Consider the following 26,455-nt stretch of genomic DNA (forward strand, 5'->3'; position numbering starts at 1 on the left):
TGTTACAAAAGATTTCTATTCTAAAATAAATACAGTTCTTTTTAACTTTTTATTCATCAAATAATCCTGAAAAAAGTATCTCAGGTTATAAAAAAAATATTAAGCAGCACAACTGTTTCCAACATTGATCATAAATCAGCATATTAGAATGATTTCTGAAGGATCATAAGACACCAAAGACTGGAGTACTCGCTGATGAAAATTCAGCTTTGCATCACAAAAATAAATTACATTTTAAAGTATATTAAAAAAGAGAACCATTATTTTAAATTGTAATAATAATTTAGTAGCCTACATCGTTTGTTGTCATGTAAACGTAAACGTAGCATTAAAAAGTGTTTGCGCTGCCTTAACATTTTAATTGTAGTCAATTTGGATATGTGAGTTATCTAAAAAAATAAAAAAATAAAAATCATATATGGGGGTAAGTTGTCACAACATAACCTGCCATTAAACAGCCTATTACTTTTCAACACAATTTCAATATTAAATCTCATATGAAACAATATACATTGTTATACAATATACAGAAAACGTAACATACAAAATATAAAACCATTGTTTTTAGTCAGTAAATATTGCGCTTTGTAATAAATTGTTGCTGTTTTTGCAATAAATTATGTATTCAAAATGTACTAGTTAGCAGAAATGACCCTTAGTGATCGAATCGCAGGGACTTTTGTTTTGAAATCTCCTCAGAGTCCGAGAGCGGAAGTCATTGGCGACAGCAGCGAAAGGTTCACGTTACTTGAGGAACACTAAAGAAAGGAGGAAAAGCGGGTAGCGGGATATCAACACTGAATTTATTCAGAAAAGGCGTCATATAATCTACATACGCTGGTATCTCACTATTCATCTCCCCTCTGAAGCCTCTGGCGAAGTTCATCGTGGAAGTGAGTGAAAGAAATAATAAGGCTGCTACAGCTAACGAGCTAAAGGTGTTTGTCAGGCTGTTAGCTCCATTAGTTCATATTGGTTAGCTAATCCCGTTTATAATTAACGGTAATCTTGATTGATCGATGGAGGCTGTGATGTGTATTCAGTGTTTGAACAATAACTGCGCATCACGACTCGCCCTGTGGCTCATATTAGCGACAGGAATGAATAACTCCATCTCTCTGCTCGCTGTTTGGATGTGATATGGATCGATGTCTGATCAGCTCGATTGATTATCAAGAAATCAGTTAAATATATTGGTGCTGTAGATAGGCTGGCAGGTGATTTGTGTAATATCGTGTTCCTCGTTCCTGTTAAAGGACTGAACATTGAACACAGAGGTTTCTGGCCCGCAGGAGGAAAAGCTCATTCAATGTCGTAAGACGGCTTTATTTATTTATTTACTTTCTATTTCTATTTCGGTTTACGTTTATTTTATTAGATTACATATACGGAGACAGGTGTTGTTTAATATTTAAAGTTTTCGTTTATTATTATTATTACTATTTTTTTTTTAGTAGGCTTTTGTCTTCACTGAGGGACTATTATAGAGAATCCATTACACACACACACACTCACACACACACATCAGAGGTCTGAGACTCTGGGGAAAGATGCGAATTTAAAGGGCTAGTTCACCCCAAAAAATTACAATTCTATCAGTATTAGTTTTTCTGTAGAGTTTAACGCCAGAATTACAGCATTAGTTGCTATTTACTATCATTGCATCTTTTTATTTAATACTTTTGTGGCTGCCAATTCGTAACATAACACCTCTTTTTGTTTGTCACTGTAGAAATTAATTCATAAATGTTTTGATCAACATAATGCTAAGATTATGTTTATGGATTTAGTTTTTTGGGTGAGCTCTTCCTTTTATAATCTCGCTTGAATATCAACCACTCATCGCATTCATTGAACATTTATTTGAGGCCTTGTGTAGGAATGTTAATTGTATTTGTTAATACAGTCCCGATTCTTCAGTCAGTATTATCAGATTATGATTCTTTTCGTTAAATATGTATATTTAGTTTGTAGCCGATGGCGCTTGTAGCTTGACTACAGTCATGCATTGTATGCAGATTTCTAATATTTAAGGGAAACAATCTTTAATGTTTATGAGAATAGGGAAATTCACACCACAGCTATAATGATTAAGGGCACAGAAGAACGATATGGGTTCAGAACTATTTTTCTTCCGTCTAATGAATTATAAAATCATTGACAGAATCAGAATAACAAAAGATACGGTTACTATAATGATAACTATATTACCGATCATCAAAATAAATAATTGGCCAACTATTCTTAACAGCAATGTATTTGAAGTATAAAATATTAAGAGATGAATTGACAACTGTTTATTTATTGGCAAGCAACATGCGTAACATAGAGGTGATTAGGAACAGCTTATAGCTTATTAACAAATATAGCATTCCTGTAAAAAAAAAAAACCAAGTCATCAACAGAAAGTAATCAAATGTAAAACCACTGCATAGTCTTCTCTGTAAATTTAATATATATTAATCAATCTACTAAAGAGCAGTGAGTGATTTCTCTTTATCTTAAGTTGTTTGATTAACATTAACGACACAGACGGCATCAGGAATATTAGGCTGCTGTCACTTTAAGAGCGAATGCACAGATCCAATATACTGATACACACACAACAGTGCTTAAGTGAATACTCACCAAGCCGGGCATGTGTGTTTTTAACGGCCTAAACGCTCAAAGATCACTTTGCTTCTTCGTGTTCCTCTCCGTCTCAGGGCATGCACACAGAAAGACGCTTGGAGAACAGTATCTTAATGCATAATGCAATTTTAATAGCTATTTTTTAATAACGGTAAACTGTATTTTATGACAATCAATGATCTAGGTGATTTGGACGTTTAATTTGGGCTTTTAGGGAGGAAAGAAATGCACTAAAATCGCACAGCTCTAGTTTGTCGCTGTCGTTGCGATGTCTCCACTAAGATTTAGGGCGTTTTAGATTTTGATACATTTTATACATTCGGTTAGTTTTGGTTTAGTTTTGCATTGCAATTATTCGAGCGCACTAAAGAACTTTACATGACGTACTTGCGTCCTGTCGTCATCATCTCTGTGGGCTGCATCTTGACATTGATTGTTTTGTAAGTGGACGTGCGTCTGACGTCAGCGTGTTGTCAGTTCGCCGGGTAACTTTGACAAGAATGAATGAACAGACGCATATCGTTGCCACTGTACTGTTATTATTACGGCATTACTCCCAGCAGCACCAGCTATACTCGAGGCTAGCTCACATTTTATGGTCGCCGGCAGGAAAGGAGGAGAAGAGCGAGCAATCCTGCGGGAACCACCAGAACTTCCTGTAAATGTTCTGAAAGTCTGAACCATACAGAACATGCGTTCACACTAGAAACGAACCAAACCGTTGTTCAGTTTGATCCGGACCGAGACTACCTCTTTTCGTCGGACCAAATTTCGTCTGTTTGATAGACCAACGCTACTTTTGCGTCATCGAAGGGTAACGCCCCTTTTTGGGGGAAAACAAACGGATTCCCCTAAGAACAGAACTCGCTCGCTCTAGACCTGCAAAGTTTCTTGATAGCAAAAATCGCACAAACATACACTCTCTTTGCCGGCCGAGGACCGTGAGCGGTATTTAAAGAAGCTACTGGATAGGGAGTTACAGAGGTGTCCCTTTGAAATGGTCGAAAACTGGATTAATGACCCCACGCAGTGGCCAAATATGGACTATTATTCAGACATCTACCACTATCTCGTGGAATCACCAAGTAAGTAACGTTAGCCTATTTATTTATTTTTTGTCATTAACACACTCACAGTATGACAAACTAGACGATTGAGGCCATGTCAAGAGGAGTCGGTGGTTTACTTGGATCATATTTCACTTGATTTAAGCTATTGACAGTTTTGTTGTCGACTAGCTATACTAGTAAGAAACCCTCAAACACTGTACAGAACAATCATGTCAGATGCTAAAAACATAAATAGTCCGTACCTTAAGTGGGGTAGAGACAATGAAAAACATGCCCCATACATAGGTCCCATACATATTTTGCCGTACACTGTAAACCTTTTTACAACTTTTAAAGTCCTTGCACTTTCTAGACACTTAGCAGAAACCAGCCAAGTCCACTTTAGTCCTAGCCTGCCACTATTTCAACAGTAAAATCAGTTAACAGCCAAGGTAGCGTGCCTAGTGAGAGCTAACGTTAATCACGTAGCTGCTAGCAGCTTCGTCTTTCTAACTAGTAAGTTATAGCTAGTCGACAACAAAACTATGTCAATAGCTTAAATCAAGTGAAATATGATCCAAGTAAACCACCGACTCCTCTTGACATGGCCTCATCGTCTAGTTTGTCATACTGTGAGTGTGTTAATGACAAAAAAAATAAAAAAAATAGGCTACTTACTTGGTGATTCCACGAGATAGTGATAGATGTCTGAATAGTCCAAAGAGAGTGTATGTTTGTGCGATTTTTGCTATCAAGAAACTTTGCAGGTCTAGCGAGCGAGTTCTGTTCTTAGGGGAATCCGTTTGTTTTCCCCCAAAAAGGGGCGTTACCCTTCGATGACACAAAAGTAGCGTTGGTCTATCCGGATCGTGGTCCGGGGGAGGTTTCACACCTGTAATTTTGATTCGGATCAAACTGAAAAGTCTGAAAATCCGGACCAAACAATGTAGGTGTGAAAGGGCCCTTAGTGTCCTTTTCAGACACCTGGTAGAACTGCCAGACCGGTGAATATAGTGAAGCGATTTTAGCTGCGCATTGTCTCACGAGTTTTGCTTCATCTGATTGGTTCTTCTGATCGTCTTCAATAGAGACAATTAAACTAGCCTATATAAAGCTATTATCGCCTGACGGTCAATTGGAGCACCCTTAGTGGACTTCTAGAATGATTATTAAAATGTTATATTTATCATTATATCGTTAGTTATCGTGAACTGGCCTTAAAGGGTTAGTTCACCCAAAAATGAAAATTCTGTCAGTAATTACTCACCCTCATGTTGTTCCAACCGCGTAAGACCTTCGTTCATCTTCAGAACACAAATTAAGATATTTTTGATGAAATCTGAGAGCTGTCTCACTCCTCCATAGGCTGCTAGGTAAATGATATCTGCCATCCCAGAGAAGTTAGTACATCTTTTAAAAGTTAGTACATCAAGACATCGTTAATATAGTCCAAGTGACTCCAGTGGCTCAATCTTAAGTTTATCAAGCGACGAGAATACTTTTTGTGCGAAAAAACAAACAAAAATAACGACTTTATTCCACTATTCATTTCCTTCTCTCTGAGCCTCGAGTGAGTTCACGTAGTGTAACTGCGTAGCGTGTCTGTGTTGCACGTCAGACGCATCACACACATGACCAGCGTCGGCCAATAGTGAGCCTACGTGGTGACGTGCAACACAGACGCGCTGCGCAAAAACACTACGTGAACTCACTCGATGCCCAGATAGAAGGAAATGAGTAGTGGAATAAAGTCGTTATTTTTGTTTGTTTTTGCGCACAAAAAGTATTCTCGTCGCTTGATAAACTTAAGATTGAGCCACTGTAGTCACTTGGACTATATTAACGATCTCTTTAATAACTTTTCTGGGCCAGCAAGTTTTGGTCACCTAGAAGCCTATGGAGGAGTGAGACAGCTCTCAGATTTCATCAAAAATATCTTAATTTGTGTTCCGAAGATGAACGAAGGTCTTACGCGGTTGGAACAACATGAGGGTGAGTAATTACTGACAGAATTTTCATTTTTGGGTGAACTAACCCTTTAAAGCATTTGAAGCATCAAACGACGACAGCAGCGCACGTTAATAACCAAGTTTACCGCTAATAAACGTATTGTTTTTGTCATGTGAACTGGCCTTAAATCAGTCTATGTGCGAATAGGTTTCTGTATTGTCTGATTCTGTCTCAACCATTGGTTTTGAATTTAGATATTGAAGATTTTTCCCATAAAGCACAGAGTCTTACTGAGGGGTTCAGGGAAGCATTTCCCCTCCGCTTGTCACAATAGGAATCCCTCCCCGATGCCCGGCGTCCTCCTGAGCTAATCTCTTTTCAAAAGGTTAATGATTTGAGATGAGTCTTCTAATGGATACGGCGTATTGCATTAGTGCTGCATCACCAATAATGATGCTGTGCTTGGACCTTAGAAACACGTCAAAACGTATGCATGCACACTTATGGGCTTATCTTTTGTTTAAATTCAACCACTATTGTCTATTGTTTATCTCATGGCTGAGATGCATGTATGAGGAACAATAGATCTGTATGTGATATAGGTCAGTTACAAACACTTAGGCCTTTACCTTTGCTTGATTCATAAAAATATGTGTATTCTACTTAAACAATTTATCTGCTTTGAGGCTTCTTGGTCCTTTTTTTGTGTTGGGTTTGATGTAGCCAGATCTGCTTTGATTGTGTCTGTATGCATGATAATTCTGTGCCAGACTTTTGTTGTTCCTCAGATGTTTTTAAGATTGTAAGTGACCCATATCTGTCATCCGTGAACAGACCTGCATACCCACATTTATGAAAACAACAACATCATGTGCTCTGCATGCGTGCATAACAAAAAGCACCGTATTTGCTGGAAAGTCCCTCATGTGTGTTTGGCCCGAAACCCCAAAATAAAATTTGGTAATTGAATAAATAAACTCAGTTTGCTGTTTAGGATGTCGTGTTCTCAGGTGGAAAATTAAACCAGTCATAGGAAAGTTATTGAGCAACAAGACGACTCTAGATTTCATCTAAACAGATTTTTAGATATTGCTACAGTAGCATCTGTTTTGTTTCGTTTGTGTCACACTTCTGACAAGTTTACTCGTCGTAGCTCATCCAAAACACATAATTGAATAAGGAATTAGGGCTGTCTCTAATGATTATTTTTGTAATCGAGTTATTGGTCGATTATTTTGATGATTGAGTCAATCGGATACTTTTTTTTTTTGTGGTAATAAAATTAGACCTAAATGAACAATAGCCTTTAAAATGACTTAAAATACGTATAACAACGAGGCAATAAAAATTTGTTAAAATAAAGTATCAAAAGCTTGTTTTTTAACAACACTAATATAAACAATTAACTTGTGTACATTATGTATTATAAAAAAAATCTAACGTTTTATTACTTGAATTTCATAATAAAATCGACAGAATTTTAAAGTTGAGACTTGGCTTCATATTAAAAGTAACAAAGCTTTTTTGTGATTATTGGATAGCAGGCGTGCCACAGATGTTTAGTGAAGTTTTGTTCATGCATCAACAGAAAACGGCACAGACTAAGAGATTTTAGATTTGAGAAATCATATAATTACTGATTGAGATGGAGTAGGCTAATTAATATTATCATTTCAGAGCTGGTGTCCACACAGCTGATATGTTCAACTGTTGTAGCTTATCCACGTTGTGAGCATGAAATAGACACTGAACACGGTCAAAACGTGCCATCGGAGAAGTGCAAATTAAACGTCTGTTTCAGCAACTGATTTCCAAAACCCAAAATACCAAACATTTTTGGTTGCCGAAATCTCTGTGCATCCCTAATAATAATTATTTACAAGTGTTGCAATTATTATTGGCACAATATACGTCAGCTTTTAAGGGCGATAAATGCAACAAAAAGGGCACTTTTCTATTCTAAGAGAAGTTTAAATGTTGGCACATATTTAGCATTATACATTTGCCCTCACTGTTGCCCAAATGTGCTGTTGGCTGAATGCATGATTAGAATGAAAATTGGCGGATTTTTATCTACAGATGACCAATTATTCCACCCCTTGATGAAAGGAAACTCAAGTGTGTTATACCAGAAATACCCCCTGGTAAAATATAATATCTTTAGCTGTGTAAACAATCAGTGAAAGACTAGCTCTATGGACGCAATAATATATATTTTTAAACTGTGTACAATAACATTACATTATTCTACTCACCCTTCAACCATTGAACATTAAAAGGACATTTAAAAGTGTAAAAGCATCAACAAGGTACTTTCAACAGACAATGAATATCCCCAAAAGCGTGAATCTTTCCACGGCAAAATCGGACAGTTTTATATCATTGTGGTAATCTGTATTATGTAACATACGTCGCCTTAATAAAAAATATGTAGCCTAAATATTTACTTCAGCATTGTGTGATACTATTTCAAAGTGATTTCAGTCATTTTGACAGATAATAAATTGTATTTACCTGTGAAAACAAACCTGGAAAGGAGAGATTCTTCCTGCATTCCAGTGAATTATTAATGTCATATATCGTACATTTAAATCGGGAGAACAGACCACAAATGTGCAGTATGTGTTGACCTTTTTCATACTATTACAGCGGATTGCAAAGGGGGAAAAAGAAAATAATCATGAGCAAAAGAAAGCAGCGGAAAAATTTCTGTGCTTGTTCTCATAAGAATACAGTGGTGATTTCATGATGTTGTACATGATTTAGTAAGACAATGACACATTTGGATTGTTTCAGAGGTGTAATGGTGCTCAAACGTACTCAGATTGAATGTTTCCCCCCTCAGTGTGCTGGCAGCAGTGAACGGTTCAGCGGCAGCGGTGCCAACAGCCGTCGTCCCATGAGTTTTCCTTTGGCCTGAGCTGTCTGCTTTGGGCTCCGGCCTGGTTCGTCTGGATCTCTGTGCCTCCGGCGCCGCAGTCATGGATCACCCCAGAGAGAAGGAGGGTGAGAGGCCGGTGAGGAGCAGTAAAGTGGCCCAGGGGCGCAGCGGGCACTCGCGGCCCTCCAGCTCCTCGTCCTCGGGGGTCCTCATGGTGGGACCAAACTTCAGAGTTGGCAAGAAGATCGGCTGTGGCAACTTTGGAGAGCTGAAGCTCGGTAAGGAAAGCCATTAGTGTCTTAAAGGGACAGTTCACCCAAAAATGAAAATTAGCCCATGATTTACTCACCCTGAAGCCATCCTATGTGTATATGACTTACTTTTTTCAGACGAATACAATTGGAAGTATCAAAAAAAATGTCCTGGCTCTTTCAAGCTTTATAATGGGTATATTTTTTTGGAAGTCCATCAAAGTGCATCTATCCATGATAAAAGTGCTCGAAACGACTCTGGTGCAAAAAAAATATACCCATTCACTGCCAGGACATTTTTTTAATATATATATCTCCGATTGTATTCGTCTGAAAGAAGAATGTCATATTCACCTAGGATGGCTTCAGGGCGAGTAAATCATGGGCTAATTTTCATTTTTGGGTGAACTATCCCTTTAATTGTTCCCAAAAGTCTCCACGGAGCAACATGGGGTAAAGTTCTTTGCTCGAAGGAGCTCTGCAGTTTCCTGAGTCACTATCATTAGTCGATCCATTGAGGAACATTGACTTGGGTCATGTGAAACAGCCTTAAATCTGATGTGTGCATTAGTGTCCTAAAATTTAAAACTAATGTTTTCAACAAACCTCCCCAATCTATTAGATATCTCCACCCCAAAATCACGCCATTGGTTGAGTTGAACTAGTTGGGGTTGGGAGGCTCAAACAAATAGAGGGAAAGATTCAAGCCTGGCCTGCACAATATATCAGGAACATCTCAGTATTGGCCAATATGTTTTCTGTGCTATTGGGCATTTCACACTTGAACTAGTTAACCCTGGGTCAATCTAAACCCTGGGTAAACGGAATCCTGGGTTATCTTGCTTCACGTATTACATTGCTCATAATTTACCCGGGGTTAACAATTAATCCTGGGTATTCATACGCTGCCGTTTCACACTGTACATTCCTAAGCTCTGGGTTAACGATCTTATTTGCATGTTTGTGATGTCAGTGTCACTGAATGAAACGGTACCACACCACAATGCACTGCAACAGTGGTGCTAACCTTGCTCCGGAGTAGGGTTTCATCATAACCCTGGGTAAAATCTGGTGCTAACCCAGCTTCTAATTTACTAGTGTGCAACGCTCCTTTACCCGGGGTTAAAATGAGGGGTTTAGAATGACGATAACCTGAGATTAAGTGCAGTGTGAAAAGCCCTTATCAGGATGATATTGGAAGCTGATAATACCAGAGCTTCAAATGCTATGCTCTTTGTATGCCAGGGCATTTCTAATCTGTTCTATCCATCTTTTCTTCTGTAATGTTTTGTTGACATATACATATAGATTTACGAAAACGTAAGAAATTAAGAAAACGCTGATGGAACCGGAAAGTTCTGCGCTTGAACTACTGACGTCACGCAAATTAAAGAACACATACGCAGTCGGATCATTTCCATAATGACCAACACAATCTACCAAGAGCAATGCAAATTAGAGTCTGGTTCAAGACAATTGTTAAATAATGGCGTAAATACCAGTAAATTGACTAGCACGAACCTTAGTAAATCACATTGCATGATTAATCTAAATACTCTCCTTCAATACATTTTGCGTCTGAAAGGGAAACTCCTACAAATGCATATGCAATAAGGTCAGCCGCAAAAATAACCCTGTCTGTACTGGGTTAACACTGTCTGTACCTTTTCAGTGCTAATTTTTCACTGTGTATCTTATATTCTGACAGTAGTTTTTTTAACTCCAAAAAATAGTTTCCACTGGCGCAAACTGTTAGTAAATCTGGCCCATATATATATATGAGGCCTACTGGTTGACCAGTCAGTTTTAGATGGCCAATGGCATTGGCCTTTATGTAATGCAAAGAATTGCAGACAATTAGTAAACCCTTCAAAGAAAGCACTTGGAACGCTACTTGCTAGAAGCACCTTGTGAAGTAATCCCAGAAGGTGCTCTTTGGTAGGGTTTCAAACAAATACTTTTAGAAAAAAAATCCAAGGCACTTCTTCCAGTCCAAAAAAAAGTTAAAAAGCCTTTGTTCACATGTCGACACACTCTGAGGAAGGCTGAAGGCCGAAATGCATTCGTGTGCAGTGTTTTAGCCATTTTTAATGTTCCTATTGTAATAGACGTGATGAAAATAAAGGCTTTTTAACTCTTTTTGGGACTGGACGAAGTGCCTTGGATTTCTTTTCTAAAAGAATTAGTGAACCCTCTTTAAATTTACTCATAGAATTGATGACAAAATTGGTAGATTTTTTTTTTTGGAACTGACAAAACTACATTTGTTGTTCGACCAATAACCAATGTAGCTGTTGCTGTTGTCCTAATGGGACCCGAGTTCAAAACCGACCTGGGTCATGTCCCATACCAGCCCCACCCCTCTCTCTATACCTTCACTTTCCTGTCACAATCTCCATTAGATTTCATATCTAATAAATGGAGAATTCCAATCATTAAAAAATATTAGTATTGGCCGAAAAGCCCATATTATTGCATCCATGTTCAAACAGTCTAATTTCAGCTGGTCACCCTTTGTTTGTTTTGTTTTTTTGTAGGAAAGAATCTCTATACCAATGAGTACGTTGCAATAAAGTTGGTAAGTACATTTATATTTATTATTTTTTTAGACCAATTGATTATATCAGGTGATGCAGATATGGAATCAAAACCTTGGATTGTTTAGACAGACGTTTTAGGAATCTGAAACTAAAAGAATATTAGAAGTGAAAACTTGAATATACTCCTCAGATGTGCAGGAATAAATGTGTTTTGCTGGTTGGAGTGTTTGTTGTATATTGTGAATAGGGCTGGGTGGTGTTTGAATTTTAGTGATTCTGATTCTGCTTATTGATTCCCAGTTTCGATTCCAATAAGTAAAAAAAAACAAAAACATTTAGATTCAACCAAATTTATTCTGTCTTTTTGCAAAACATTTACTGTATTACTACTAGGGTTGCGGCGATTGATCGATAAGCGATTGTTATCAGCCGATAATCGCTTTAGGAAGTTTGATCAGCGGTCTCTATAAAGGCCGATCTCATAAACGAGGCAGTGTCGCATCGTCACTAAAGTTTATAATTTGCATTATTGTATTATAAGTCTTTCCAGTGTTTAAACCATTCAGCACTTAAGCACTCTCCTGGAGATGGAGCGCTCAAAGCTCACACACTTAAGCCTGTTGAAAATGATAATAATCTAATAATATATTTCAATATTTTTATTATAACACATATTGTACTATAATATAATATGTTATGATTATGATGATACAACATTTTTTTAACTTTACAGTACCATACTGTATTATTACAATTAATTATAAATATATAAAATATAGATTAATCCTTATTAAAGTTACAAAAGTTAATCAGTCAAGATCAGTAAGAGTTTTTTTTTTACATTAATGACACAGACTGAAGCAGGAATATTAGGCTGCTGTCACTTTAAGACTGAATGCACGAATCCAATATGCTGATACACATGCATTTTCTTTCTCAACTGTTTACGTTCACGTACGACATAAACAACTGTGTTTACAGGGATATTTCGACATGATTTTGTGTGTATTTGTCCGTTCAAGTGCAAGAAGACATTAAAGAGAACTCAATTCAGTATTTGTGCATTATATGAGAGGCGGCTTTCTGTGCCCGAGCTTCGGATGTGTGCGCAGCGCACAAGTGCCGAATTGAGCTCTTTCACGTCGTCTTGCTCTTGAATTGTTTAAAATCACATTGAAATGCTCACACCGGAATCGATAAGCCGAATAAAAATGTTAATTTTATAACAAGTATCCGATTCCTGACCTCAAGTATCAGATTCCAGAATTGCAATCAATTTCCGAATCCCAACCCTAATTTTGAATGAACTTCAATGCAAACAAATAAAAGCTTTTTAATTGAACTGTTTTTGTCTGACACTCCTAAAGGAACCTGTGAAATCGAGGGCCCCACAGCTTCACTTGGAGTACCGGTTCTACAAAACATTAGGCAGTTCTGGTAAGATTATAATCATCACTGGCACTGCTGTACCCTGTGTTTATCTCCTTTATTTACCCTGGATAATATGCATTTCATGCATTTTCATCTGCTGTTTTTTATATTTTTTCAGTCAGTGCGTTTGCTCATTAAATCTCATCTACATTTATCCTTAATCTTCATGTGCAGGTGCATGACTTTGTCCTGCACTCAGGCTTTGTGACCGGGATTTACTGTTATTTTTCTTGCTTTGAAGCCAGCATTTCCCGAGCAGGCTTTCTGAGGATGTTTCCTTTGTATTGGATTGAGGATTTTTCCCCTCTGGAGTATCTGACATGTTGAGTCATAGCTTCAGTTTTGATCTTACAGAGCGGTTAGTTTTACTATGCAGCCGAGGCGTATATATTAAACTGAAATGAAAATCACAGAATTAATGTTTTGCCTCACCTCCAATGGCTGATGAATTGAGAACCGCAGTGATCAGATCCTGTTAAAATATATTTAGTGCCTTTAACAAAGAAATTCTTCAGCGGTTTTCCCTTGTATATTTGTCTCAGTGAAGTGCCGCCTCTCTCGAAATGTCAAACCCATTGTGATTTTTGTTCCCTATAATTGTCATGGCTTTTGTAAGCTATTTGTACCTCATTGTTTTGCTGCTGCTATTTTTCCCCCCAACAATTTTCAAGTAGGTGTGACTGTGAGGCGCAAATGGATAAGATATGCTGACTAATCTTTTGGGGATTCAACATTAGTTGAGTTTCCATCCATATCTCTTTATGTGTAAATTTATTGCATGAAAAAATGCTGGATAGACCAACAAGATGGCGATACATTTTCTAAAACACACATAATGTTACAGTTGTTCATTGTTCATTCATGTTAGTTCAGAGTGCATTGTGCACTAAGCATTAAAATGTAAAATTAACTAAGATTAATAAATGCTTTAGAAGTATTGTTTATTCTTTAAATTAAGCCGCATTTACATTGCATGGTTCAAGTGATTAGTTTTTTCCTTTCATGTGGCACAGATCGGACATGACCCATGAACGTGTAAGCAGGAAAAAAAGCACATGGATTCCAATATTCTCTGATTGGTTTCAGGCCTCATTCATATGTGGAAATGTGAATCGGATATTCCCGTAATACATCATTGAAAAAGTGATGGTGGCGAATGTATTCTTGACCTCTAAATTTGATGTTTTCATGCTGTTAATCTCAATATCTTGTAGCTTTTTTTTTATCTAGACAACATATTGAGGTGGTAAAACATTCGTCTGCACCTTCAATGGCTGCTGGGCTTGATCACTTTGTATTGCACTTTGATTCGGGAAGTGCCGGCTCGAGCGTCACGCGTTGTTGCCCTGGTGACAATGCAAATTATATGTTCAGTGTCTGGATGATGACAGGCCAGGGGGCGTGGCCTTAGACTCTCTTAAGATTCACGCACAGTCATTCCTTAGTCAACATCTTCATACTCGTATTTATTAGCACGATATATCCTCAGCAGCAGCTGCGTCAGCAAGAAGGTGCCCTGTCATGTAGACCCAGTTTCTTGTGTTTGCATTTAATGGATAGCTAGATCATCTGAAGGGGGAATTCAGCATTAGCTGCTGCATACATTTGGGTGTCGATCATTTCTCTGGGGTTATGCTAACAAGCACATTTTCTTTTGATATCTTCCAGTGCTTTTTAAAATACAGATTTTGGGCCATGCTGCATATAGTCCTCAAATACTGGTCGCTCAATATTTTTGAGGACAGCAAAGTATTTTTTTATTTTTATGTTTTGATGAATAGAAGATTTAAATAAACAGCATTTATTTGAAATATTCAGAAATGTTTCTTGAACAACATATAAGGATGATTTCTGAAGTAATTTAAAAATTGCAATATGAAAAGAAAACTCCCTTATGACTTGTATAGCTCTTTTTGGAAAGAATTAATAATTCTAAAATGATTGGGATGATTTTGTAGGGGAGTGAATCTGCATGGAAAATTACAAGCATAGATTAATACAATAGAACAAAGATGCAAATAGCCTTAACAGCATTCGGGTACAGGAATTGAATAATCAAATGTAAAATGACATCGCATAGATTTTTTTTTTTAAAGCAACAAAATTAACTTTCTATTTTTTTATTTTGTTGTTTGATTAACATTGACATAGACAGCAGCAGGAATAGTAGGTTGTTGTCACTTTAAAGGGGTTGTGTAATGCCCTTTTAACAAGATGTAAAATAAGTATTTGATGTCCTCAGAGTGTGTATGTGAAGTTTTAGCTGAAAATACCCCACAGATATTTGTATATAGCATGTTAAAATTGTCACTTTTTGAGGGTGAGCAAAAACGCACCGTTTTGTGTCTGTCCCTTTAAATGCAAATGAGCTGCTGCTCCCGGCACAGGGGGCGGAGCTTCAACAGCTTGTGTCCTTTTACCTCACACACACATGCACTGGAAATGTCAAAAACTTTTAGCCTTTTATGTTCAAACCGGAGTCAGACAATGATGTAGAGACTCAAGAAGAAGTGACAACATGTAGAAGCAACAGGACATTTCTGTATGGTTAGTTGATGAATTTATGCAGCTGATGTGGAGTTAACTATCTTCAAGTCATTGATTAGCATATTCTGTCTTGATAATCTATAAATCGTGTTCAGGGGGCGGGGTTTATGTAAATTCTAGGGTTGGTGATGTCACTAACCCGGGAGGAATGTCGTGTAGTCCCGACCAGCCGTTTGTTGTAGTCCTTAAAAAACTGTTTCTTTAAAAGCAAAAATCTCCCTTTGCTTTGAACTTTGAGCGTCGTAACTTTGCAGATGTTGTTTATGCTCAAACAGCAGCATTACACACTCACTAAAGTTAGAAAAGTGAAATCATAATCAACCACCCCTTTAAGACTAATTGCACAGATCCATAATGATACGCATGTGTTTTCTTGCGATTTGAGCCGTGGTGCCTGGTCCGTACGGATCAACTATAATCCTGTACTTGACCGCACACATCATGATATATCGATGGTAAAACAATATATCGTGCTGCCCTATTCTGCAGGATCATGTAACACTGGAGACTGGATGTTGAAATTCAGCTGTGCATCACAAGAGTAAATTACATTTTAATATATATTCAAATAGAAAACTGTTCTTTTTAAATTGTAATAATATTTCACAATATAACTGTTTTTACTGTATTCTTGGTGAGCATAATAAAATAAAATAAAACACTTAATTATTCCAAACATTTGACCGGTAGTGGAAAAATGCTAATCACTGATTTGATGTTGATATTCTTATGTTTGCTAGAATTCTGACATTGCAAAGCTTTTTAATCTGCTAAAAGAAATGTAATTATGCAGTGACATGATTAAATACTGTGGAGACTGCAAATTAGTATCAAGGCAAATGCTTCTCACAGTCAACTGAACTGGAAAAAAGCCTCATTTGACTGCCATTACAACTGATTACATTATTACAGTGAACTGCACTATCACCTCCACCATGTCCTAAGCCAATACATTAAATGATGTTACGTTAGTAGCATAGTAACACATCTGTGTTTTTACTGATCAAGCGGGTGTGTTTATAATGATATAGTTGAGCATGTAGTTCAGGGGCATGTTGGGCCGGAAAAGGGCGGCGGCGGCAGCTGATCAATAATTCAGCGCACAGCACAGCTAGCATCTATACGAGCTTCTCTGTAAACCTCTGTGTAAGCCTATATCTCCGCTGGTATATACAGAGCAGCAGATGTGTGTGCAAGTCTTGTTTGCCGTGTATAAGTGTTCTTCCTGTGCTGTATCTGGGACAGAAATATGCAGACCGTGCTTCTCCGCACATGTCCTCCAGCAGGGTTCGTGTCTCAGTGATGAATCAGCACTTCAGGAAAGGTGGCACTCTGACCACAAGCGTTTCCAGGATGTTCACTTAGCGCTGTTATCGTATGACGTCTGAAAAGCAGTCGGCTGATTAAAATGCCTGGCAGCCGAGCTTATGTAACTCTACACCGGTGCCTTGCTCAGCTCCTCGAGCACCGCGCTGGAGTAATACCGAATCAGCAGGGTCCCACATAAACTCTGATATCCTAACACCTCACAGATGCTGCTGGGATGCTGTAGCAGACTTTGCTTTATAGAGAGAGCTTTTAAAGTGCCCCTATAATCCATTCAAGGTCAAAAACACTCTCATTTGAGTGGATCCAGTCTCTAAACCCCTCCTTTCTGAGAGCCTACTCTGCTCTGATTGGTCAGATGGCCCAGTCAGTTGTGATTGGTCTACTCTGCTCTGATTGGTCAGATGGCTCACTCTGTTGTGATTTGGTCTACTCTGCTCTGATTGGTCAGATGGCTCACTCTGTTGTGATTGGTCTACTCTGCTCTGATTGGTCAGATGGCCCAGTCTGTTGTGATTGGTCTACTCTGCTCTGATTGGTCAGATGACCCAGTCTTTTGTGATTGGTCTACTCTGCTCTGATTGGTCAGATGGCCCAGTCTGTTGTGATTGGTCTACTCTGCTCTGATTGGTCAGATGGCCCAGTCTGTTGTGATTTGGTCTACTCTGCTCTGATTGGTCAGATGGCCCAGTCTGTTGTGATTGGTCTACTCTGCTCTGATTGGTCAGATGGCCCAGTCTGTTGTGATTTGGTCTACTCTGCTCTGATTGGTCAGATGGCCCAGTCTGTTGTGATTGGTCTACTCTGCTCTGATTGGTCAGATGGCCCCAGTCTTTTGTGATTGGTCTACTCTGCTCTGATTGGTCAGGTGGTCAGTCTGTTGTGATTGGTCTACTCTGCTCTGATTGGTCAGCTGGCTCAGTCAGTGATTGGTTGACCGCTTACAGCACATGTTAGAAACGAATCGCTCATTAACATATCTGAATTTCAGCTCCGGATCTTCCTCATCACTTGATACACAGTAAAACAAACCGTAACGATGCCGTCGGTTGGACCGTATCAATTCGAGCCTGAGTCCTCATCCTTTGGAAGCGCATGCAATGTGGATTTACTAACTACAGTATTCGAGGCTGGGGCAAAGTAGACGTTGTTCGCAGGCAGCCAATGAAGACCATAGGTTGGCACTATGTAAATTTGTTACAAACCTATGTAGGTTCGAACAGGAAGTAAGATTGGAATTACTGACGCCTTGTTTCAGGCAGTTCAGAATTGCTTCTTTCATTTCGGAGACAATAACTTTATTTATCGTGCAGTTTGAAACTTTGTAGATTACTCTCACAATCAGCTTTATTACACACTACATGAAAGGTAATATATTATAATTTAATAAAGTAAAGCACCTGAGCACGTTTAATCTACAGTCAGGCTATTGTGTCCATTTCTTGGGGAGCATGTTTGTTTGCTAGACCCCGAAAAGAAAGGACCAAAGGAAGTGAGGCACTGGGTGTTCAGGTGAAGGAGATGCTATTGTGACTCTAGCATGAAATCCTGAGGATGTGCTTCCCCTTACGTCCTGAACTGTGCAACCCGAGCCCAGAGGTCTACCCTCCCCCAGGCGCGACTGCAAGCTCTTACCATCGTGGCTACTGGGAGAGATTCTTCATATTCCTGGACTGTTGGAATTTGTTGTTTTATTACAAATTATTACAAAAGTGTGTGTCATAGGGATGCCAGTGTTTTGACATTTGTCCCTTTTCAAATAATTAGAATTAAGACTTCAATGACCAAGTGATAAAAACGAAAGTCCCTTTAAGACAAGTCATTTCACTTGGCGGCCATCTTTGAAACGCCTCTCGGGCATGCAAGTGCAGCTCCTGTCTCTTTGAATGGGGAAACATCAAATTCTCCAAAACTGTTCGCCAAGCTTACGATTAAATTTCATGTTTGACTTTGAAATCACCAATGAAATCGGACAACAACTGTCTCATAAATTTAGTTTCTAAATGCTCGTTTCATGACAGAAAAGGACATTTTTCAGGCTGGATCAAGCTAATGCGCAGTGGAAGCACGCGTCTGACTGTTTCTATAGGATCCGGAGCTTCTAACGGCAGCTGCAGTGACGCGATGACTACCAGTCGGCGATTGGGTCTTATTTAGAAGGCGGGACTTTTTCCAACATATTGAGCATTGCAATTTTCCCCATTCAAAACAATACAAGTCTAAAAAATAAATAATGAAAATAGTCGACAAGTTCTATTCTCGATTAGTCCAGTCTTAATGCTGTGGACGTTGAAACTGTGCCAATGAGAACGCCTTTTAAAAATATATATAAAATTTTTGCCTATAAAAGTTTTAGAAATGAATACAATCTTAATTATGGACATTTCCATGTCGTTATAAATATTTTGTATTCTGCTTAGCTCAAAATTCATTTGTTTGGCTACTAATATACATATACGTGTGTGTGTGTTGGCAATTAAAAACTTAAATTGTAACTTGTTTGTTGAAAATGTTTATTTTAACCTATACATTAACTCCTGATAGACAGTCAATAAATGTATTTAATAAGGACGCACGATATATCGGCCACCATATCCGTATCGGGCAATTATATGTTAATTTTAAATGTTACTGTTATCAGCCCAATAAGAAAATGTGGCCGATATATTAAAGCCGATTAAATAATGTTTCTATTTCCTTCAGCTGAGACGCTTCAGATGTGCACTGTTTGCCATGATGGTTTTGAAATGCTTGAAATATGACTGAGTGAAATATCACTTTGAAGAGGAAAATACATTTAAGTGCAACATGTGCAGCACAAGTCTGTCATATAGGATACATAACATAATGAGAACATCATAATTGTGTGCTTGGGACACGGCTTTTAATGGTGAGACTTTTGTTTTTGTAATCAGGGTTTCAAATTATATATATGTATATATATATATATATATATATATATATATATATATATATATATATATATATATATATATATATATATATATATATATATATATATATATATATATATTAGATCTATATCTATATCTCTCTATATATCATTATCCTGGTGCCTTTAGCCAAAATCCTTTTTGTGACTCCTAACAAATGTTTATCAGTTCTCAAGTAATCCATTTATCCACGTACGACTGCAAAGTCATTCTTTTACTACTCAAGGTGAGTGAAACCTGTGTTTAATGTGGCGATTCGCATTTATCTGTGATTGTATGATCCAGTTATGCTTTCAGTACAAATTAATGATCAGCTCGATTTGAAAAAGTATAATGATGTCTCAGTGAATCCCCCCCCCCCCCAATCGCTATAGTATAAAGAGCATCTCCCAGCCGTAGCAGGTGCTGTATGTGTGTGTGTGTGTGTCTGCCTCCTGCTGAGATCTCAGCTCATGCTTTATGGATGGATGGGGTGATGGATGGGGTGATGGAGGGGTGGAGTGTCTCTGCCTCCTCTTTGTGATTTTCACCTTCCTCCTGCACAGCATGTTTGGATGGTTTAGTCTGGCTTTAACGTTTGGTTCATGGTGGCGGGTTATGAGATGAAATTAGTGCATTATTTAAGGCTGACTGATTCAGGCTCTATTTGTTCTTCTCTGCAGTGGTTTTCCTGTTGTTAGGAATCCTCATAGTGCACAAACACAGCCGTGTATATGCAATAATGAAATCTATTTACATAACAGGCTTTGTCAGTTGCCTTGATATCTTCCCTAGAGATTCAGATCGTCCTTTGAGTTTAAACCCAGGTATGTCTGTCTTCCAGGAGCACATTGTACCAGATAAATGAGATGCGGTTCATTTCTTGTCAGTCAGAATTCTTAAAACCTTTGCTTTGTTTACCTTTAGAGATGTTTGATTCAAAAAACAAATGTTCTTTTGAGTTAATTCTTTAAAGGGTTGATGAACTGAGAAATTAAATTTTCCTTGACTTTTTATATATAAGAGGTCATCATCATACTATAAGAATATCCTGTAAGTTTCAGAACTGAAAACATCCTTGTTAATCCAATAAAAGCTTTTATTGACACCAGGCACAGCGAACGACAGGTTTTTTAAAGTGGGGAATGGATCTATGACGTCAAAGGGTGTCAAACCCCGCCTCCGCAGAAGAAGATCAACGCCTACTTCAGCACTGCTTGTTTAGCCCCGCCCACCGATTAGCGCATTACATGAAACTCATTATAATATGCAAAACTGTTATCCAATCATAGCAGTGGGCGTTTACTTCCAAGTCTTCAATGCGGCACGCCCATAAAAACCGAGCGTTTCAGGAGCTAGGCTCAAAACCAGGGTAGAAAATAGCCTATTACTTATTCATTTTGATGTTTTTGAATGTAAATACCAAGCGAACGTCATAAGTTGACATCAGACAACAATATAAAAAATGTAAAAAGCCAGTTCATGACCCCTTTAAATTTGTGTTTCAGGGCTGTTGAATGTTTGATTCTGTTTGGTTGACAAACATTCTAAAGCCGCTTTTCCACCGTCGGGCCGAATGGTTCCAGTTATATTTCCACTTTAGACTGGTACGGCACGGCAGGATTACAAACCATTTTCGGCCCAGAATTCTCAGCACGGTTGGCTAACCTTTATTTTCTGGTAAAGGCACAGCTAAAGTAGCTCCAGGCAGGTCTTGACCACAGTGCAGTTTCATATCACTTCGGCAAATGATTTCTCTTATTTCAAAGGTCCTCGCAGCCTACAACAGCAGAAGAAACCACAAAGACATTGACCATGCAAATGGATATAACAAACAATGATAAAAATGGCAAACTATTTCCATATTTTCCCACTAAATTGCATTTATCTATTGAAAGTACGCTCTCTCTCCCATACAAATGTGCACACAATACAGTACAGGCACACACACACAGAAACATGCACGGACTCAAACTTAGCACTGCCCGCAACTTTATTAGTAAAATAGTTTTGCAGCTGAAAAGCTACGTATCATTTCTCAGTTGTGAGGTAGTAACGTCACTTTTCTTGAAGCAGTTAAACTTACTGTTTTGCTAATCGTAGAAAGGCTCCTGTTGAACGCCGTTGAGAGACGCACAGATTCAGGTAATTCACACATGCTTAATCTCTCGCTCGCTGTAATAACTGCAGTAGTCTGCATCTCTCTTATATAACAGCATAAGTCTGCGTATCGGTGGCTCAAGCCTCTGTTACAAGCTCTAAAGTGATGTTTTGGAATTAGCAACACAGGATTGGGATGAAATGCATAAGAAATTAGTCCACACGAGAGTTTCAATGATAAAAATCTGACAACTGTCTCAACTCTCAGGCTTACTGAAAACAAGTAAACAGTCAGTGATAAAATGAGAACGAAGAAGCTAATTGCAAGCAATAGGACAAAGTATACAATAGAACAGACACAAATGAAATGCCTGAAAAACTTCAAGCAATAGAAATACATAAATTGTATAAAGTAATGAAATGTAACTCCATAGTCTTTACTGTGTACATTTAAATATGCATTTATTTTTAAAATTACAAGTTATTCAGTCAAGAGCAGTGAGTGATTTTTCTATTTTTCTTGATCAACGTTAATGACACAGACTGAAGCAGGAATATTAGGCTGCTGTCATTTTAAGACCGAATGCACGGATCCAATATACTGATACACGTGCGTTTTCTTTCTCAACTGTTTGTGTTCACTAAAGAATAAACTAGCCTGGTAATACCAAACTCTGCTACTTCGCTTTGCTTCGTAGACAGAGTCTGGCATGGCATAATTGAAAAGTGTTTTCTTTCTCGCGGGGGGGCGCTTGTCTGAAGTTTAAAGGGTACATAACATGCACAGTTTCACCTAATCTCATGTTAATCTTGAGTACCTATAGAGTAGTAGTGCATCCTTAATATCTCAAAAAAGTGTTTAGTTTTATTAAATTTATAAAAGAAAAATACAGCTTTCCGATTCTCTCCGGAAAAAGCCGAGGTCCTGGAGGCGGAGCTATAGAGTCAAGCGGTAGTGCTTGATTTCCAGCAAAAGACAGAAATCTGATCCAGTTGTACTTACATGAATGGGGTCTTTTATCACTGGGACCACTCCACGTTTTAATAGCAAACGATTTGCAAATCCAGCGTCGACCTGGGCCTTGTTAATAAAACATTCGTCACTGAAACGACCAGAACACACAACCGCACTTCCTACACTCCGTTGCTGCCCCGGAAAAACAAACTGCATCCACTGTTCCTGTAACACTGGGTTCTTTGGAAAGCTGGACACGGTAAGCTTTCCCTCACATCCAAAAACACACTTTTTTGGAGACATTCTTGAACAAATCCTATGCAGCGCTGCCGATGATTTCCTGTTGATGTGCGCGGTCTCGTTCTCCTCTGGTCGACGTGTGCGCGGGCGCGCTTTTCCGAGAGAAATGCTCATATAAGGAGTTCCACTCTTATCTACGTCATTAGATCCACGATAAAAAAAAACCCAGCCGAAACTTGTACCAACCCGGAAGTAAGATTTTCAGCACAGAAATTCTCCGTTATTCGTCCAAAATATTTTTTTAAAACTTTGCCCATGTTTAACATGAGAATCCATCTCTTTAACACTGTAAACAACTCTGAATACATGAAACACCATGGTACCCCCCCTTTAAAATCATTGGTTACCCGTAAGCCAATCACATAACGTTTGGTTATGGTGTGTGTTATGCGCATGCTCAGCCGCATCTAACTTCCACTGTAAACGCATGTATGATGCAAAAACTAAACCATCGAGCGAAATACCGGAGTGAACATGGCTGTGAACGACTTTTGCAGATTATGTGAAGTAAATCTACGCATCCACCACGTTACAATCAGCGTCTACGTCACGGCTCTCAGCCCGCCCTCTGTTTGTTGATTGGCCGGCTGTTTTCAGGCCGGAGGAAAACGGAAAACTATTACACTATCTCAGACTGAGTACAGAAGCGAAATGAAATTGAGCGGAAGTATGAAGTCTGACGTAGTCAGGCTAAGAATAAACAGCTGTGTTTACAAATATACTGGCAAAAGCCCTATTCGGACGGGATTAACTTTACAAGGGTAGGAGGAGTAATGTAATTTTACCACAGGACGTCTGTAATATTAATGGCCAATTTGCACAGCATAAGATATCTCAGTAAAACTAGCAGAAGTGGGAGAGTAACTCGATTTGCACATCGCCGTCTCTCTCCTGTCGTCATGTGTGTATTACGTTGCTTCCTGATATCATGTGCACAAACACATATAACATAATGTCTGGTCGAGCGATGTATTAATTAACTTCAGATTGTATTGTGTTGGTAATAGGCACTTATCTAACGCTAAAAGATGTTTCGTGCCTCTAACAAGTGCTTCGATCTTCTTTCTGATCTGAATGGTGTGTGGAAAACACTTGAGTTTTGCCACAGACTCGTCCCAGCGTCCAGAACGCAACTGAATGCTTTTTCAAGCGTCTCCATACTTGGAAAAACCACGGAAAACTACTTTTAAACAGGAAATTATGAAATATTTATGTACATGTTTACAGCGGGTCTATTCACACAGGATTAGTATTACCTGAGGTCATTTTCCCAGACCTTTTTACTGAAGGTAAAAGTCGCCGTAATCTTTACTCGCATTGTCCGTGATGATCACTGAGATGCACATTTGGACGGGACTAAAATCACCAAGAAGCTCTGGTAATAATTACTCTACCCCACCTCTCCATGTTAAAGGGATAGTTTGGCCAAAAATGATATTTAACCCATGATTTACTCACCCTCAAGCCGTTCGAGATGCATGTGTCAATCATTTTTCAGACGAACACATTTTCAGTTATTTTAGAAAATGTCTTAGATCTTAAGATCGCGGTCGACGCGTATTCACGGGAGATGGATGCCGGTGTATGACGTAGGACGTAGCGTAGGAAGCGTCGTGATGTAGAATGAAGTACAGCTAAATCAAACGCTACGTCCTACGTCATACGCCGGCATCCATCTGCCGTGAACGCGCGTCGACCGTTGCCGGAAGCAAGATATTTTCATTTATAAAGTTTTAAATATGTATATTTTTACGACAAAACCGCACGGATTACCCTCAGAAGGCCTTCGTTTATCCCCCTGGAGCCGGATGGATTACTTTTGTGAAGGATGCATGCACATTTTGGGACTTGAAGGAGGTGGACCCCATAACTTGACATTATAACCACTGAAAGATCTAAGACATTTTCTAAAATAACTGAAAATGTGTTCGTCTGAAAAAAGATTGACATATGCATCTCGAACGGCTTGAGGGTGAGTAAATCATGGGTTAAATATCATTTTTGGCCGAACTATCCCTTTAAACTAGTCCCGTCCAAATAGGGCTAAAGACGGCATTTTGACACACGTGGGTGTATTTGACCGTTCAAGCACAATACCGTCTTGTTATTGTTAACTAAAACGAAAACTCATTTGTCAATTGTAATAAGGCTAAAATAAAATTATCACACGGTTGGGTTGGACATCACAACATTAGTCTGTCTGTGGCCGCTCTCCTGAAGGACAGACTCGGACATGCCCAGACATGATTCTCCGAGAGGTTTTCAGCTGCATCGATATCATGCAGTGATGTTACGGCCCTGCCAGCGCATGCTTATCCGTTCAGAGGACGTGCCACGCAGGATTCTGAGCAGTCCTGCATTCAGCCAGATTAAATGACCTTTCAGGAGATCTGTGATGATAATAAACGAGCAGTAGTGGAACATCAGACTGGTAAATGTAGAGCTCTATCAGGGCTCTCAGAAAACATTTCTTTCCCGTAACGGTAAATGGTAAGTTCGGAGCACAGGCGGTGACGAGGGTGTTAGTGATGATTACTCATCTTCTGTGATGGTGTGATCAGTGCATTCATTCTCTCTATCTCTATCTCTCTCTCTCTCTCTCCTCATGCCTGGGCACGCAGCTCTTATCAATGAGGAGAGAAGTGACATCACTGGTCCAGAGATCACGGTCAATCCCATCTGTTCCGATTAGCGTGTTATGATCACACACACACACACACAAGCCTTGATATTCAAACCCATATGTAATGCTCTTATAGAGATCTGCTGAACGTCAGGGCTGGGCGGTATGACGGTATATGCTGAGTAACCAGTGTCATCCGGCAGCCGGTAGTGATTATGCTGGACTGGTAAATCTGCAGAAAATATAAATAATAAAAAGGATCTGATATGATAGCCTACTTCTTGAATTGCCACAGACATGTCTTTCCAGCACAGACAGCTTTGCAGATTTTAATGAAACCCAATTAGTTTTGTGATGTAAACACTGCGTGATTGTAGGTTGTTCACGGCGTTGACGTTTTCCTCATTAATGTCGAACTCAACTGGTGTGTGTGGTCACACTGTCACAGGTTTCCAAGTGTCAGAATACAGGATGTTTGACTGTGGTTTCACACGTGATTTTTATGCAGTCATATTTATGATGCATTACACTTTTCTAGTCTTATTTATCTGAGTCTTTTTAAGACTAATTTCTTGCTTTATTTTAGCATTTCTAAATCAAATGCTCAAGCAGCTCAAAATCAAATGAAAGTCACTTTCATTTTTAAAAGTATTGACATTATTATATTATCTAATAAACATTACTACATGTTTATATGTATATTATACATTTCAGGGTTGAAAAAAAGACATCTAAGAAATCAATATCATGATATTTTGGTGATACCACCTACTACTAGGGAAGGAATTAGCTCTATACGGTTTACTGTATATATTTTTGAGTGGGACTTGTGATATATTGATCGATTATGATGCACATAATATGGGATTTGCAGTTAAAAATAATCAACATTTAATTTAATGCACTTTTATCTTGCTTTTGAGTTTCCAATCAGTCAG

At 38.6% G+C, this 26,455-nt stretch overlaps 1 protein-coding gene across 4 annotated transcripts in view; it reads left to right on the forward strand.

Annotated features, from left to right (window-relative positions):
* The first annotated feature begins 697 nt into the window (after positions 1-697).
* Positions 698-26,455, forward strand: part of csnk1g1 (casein kinase 1, gamma 1) — a 60,945-nt gene continuing 35,187 nt past the window's right edge. For all 4 annotated transcript variants that reach the window (XM_079864937.1, XM_079864938.1, XM_079864939.1 and 1 more), the window contains exons 1-4: positions 698-893; positions 8,476-8,789; positions 11,300-11,340; positions 12,670-12,739. In XM_079864937.1, the coding sequence (XP_079721063.1) occupies positions 8,612-8,789; positions 11,300-11,340; positions 12,670-12,739 (289 nt within the window). In that variant the 5' untranslated portion in view covers positions 698-893; positions 8,476-8,611. The remainder of the gene's footprint in view (positions 894-8,475; positions 8,790-11,299; positions 11,341-12,669; positions 12,740-26,455) is intronic.

This window comes from Squalius cephalus, assembly GCF_949319135.1.
Source record: "Squalius cephalus genome assembly, chromosome: 3".
Taxonomy (NCBI): domain Eukaryota; kingdom Metazoa; phylum Chordata; class Actinopteri; order Cypriniformes; family Leuciscidae; genus Squalius; species Squalius cephalus.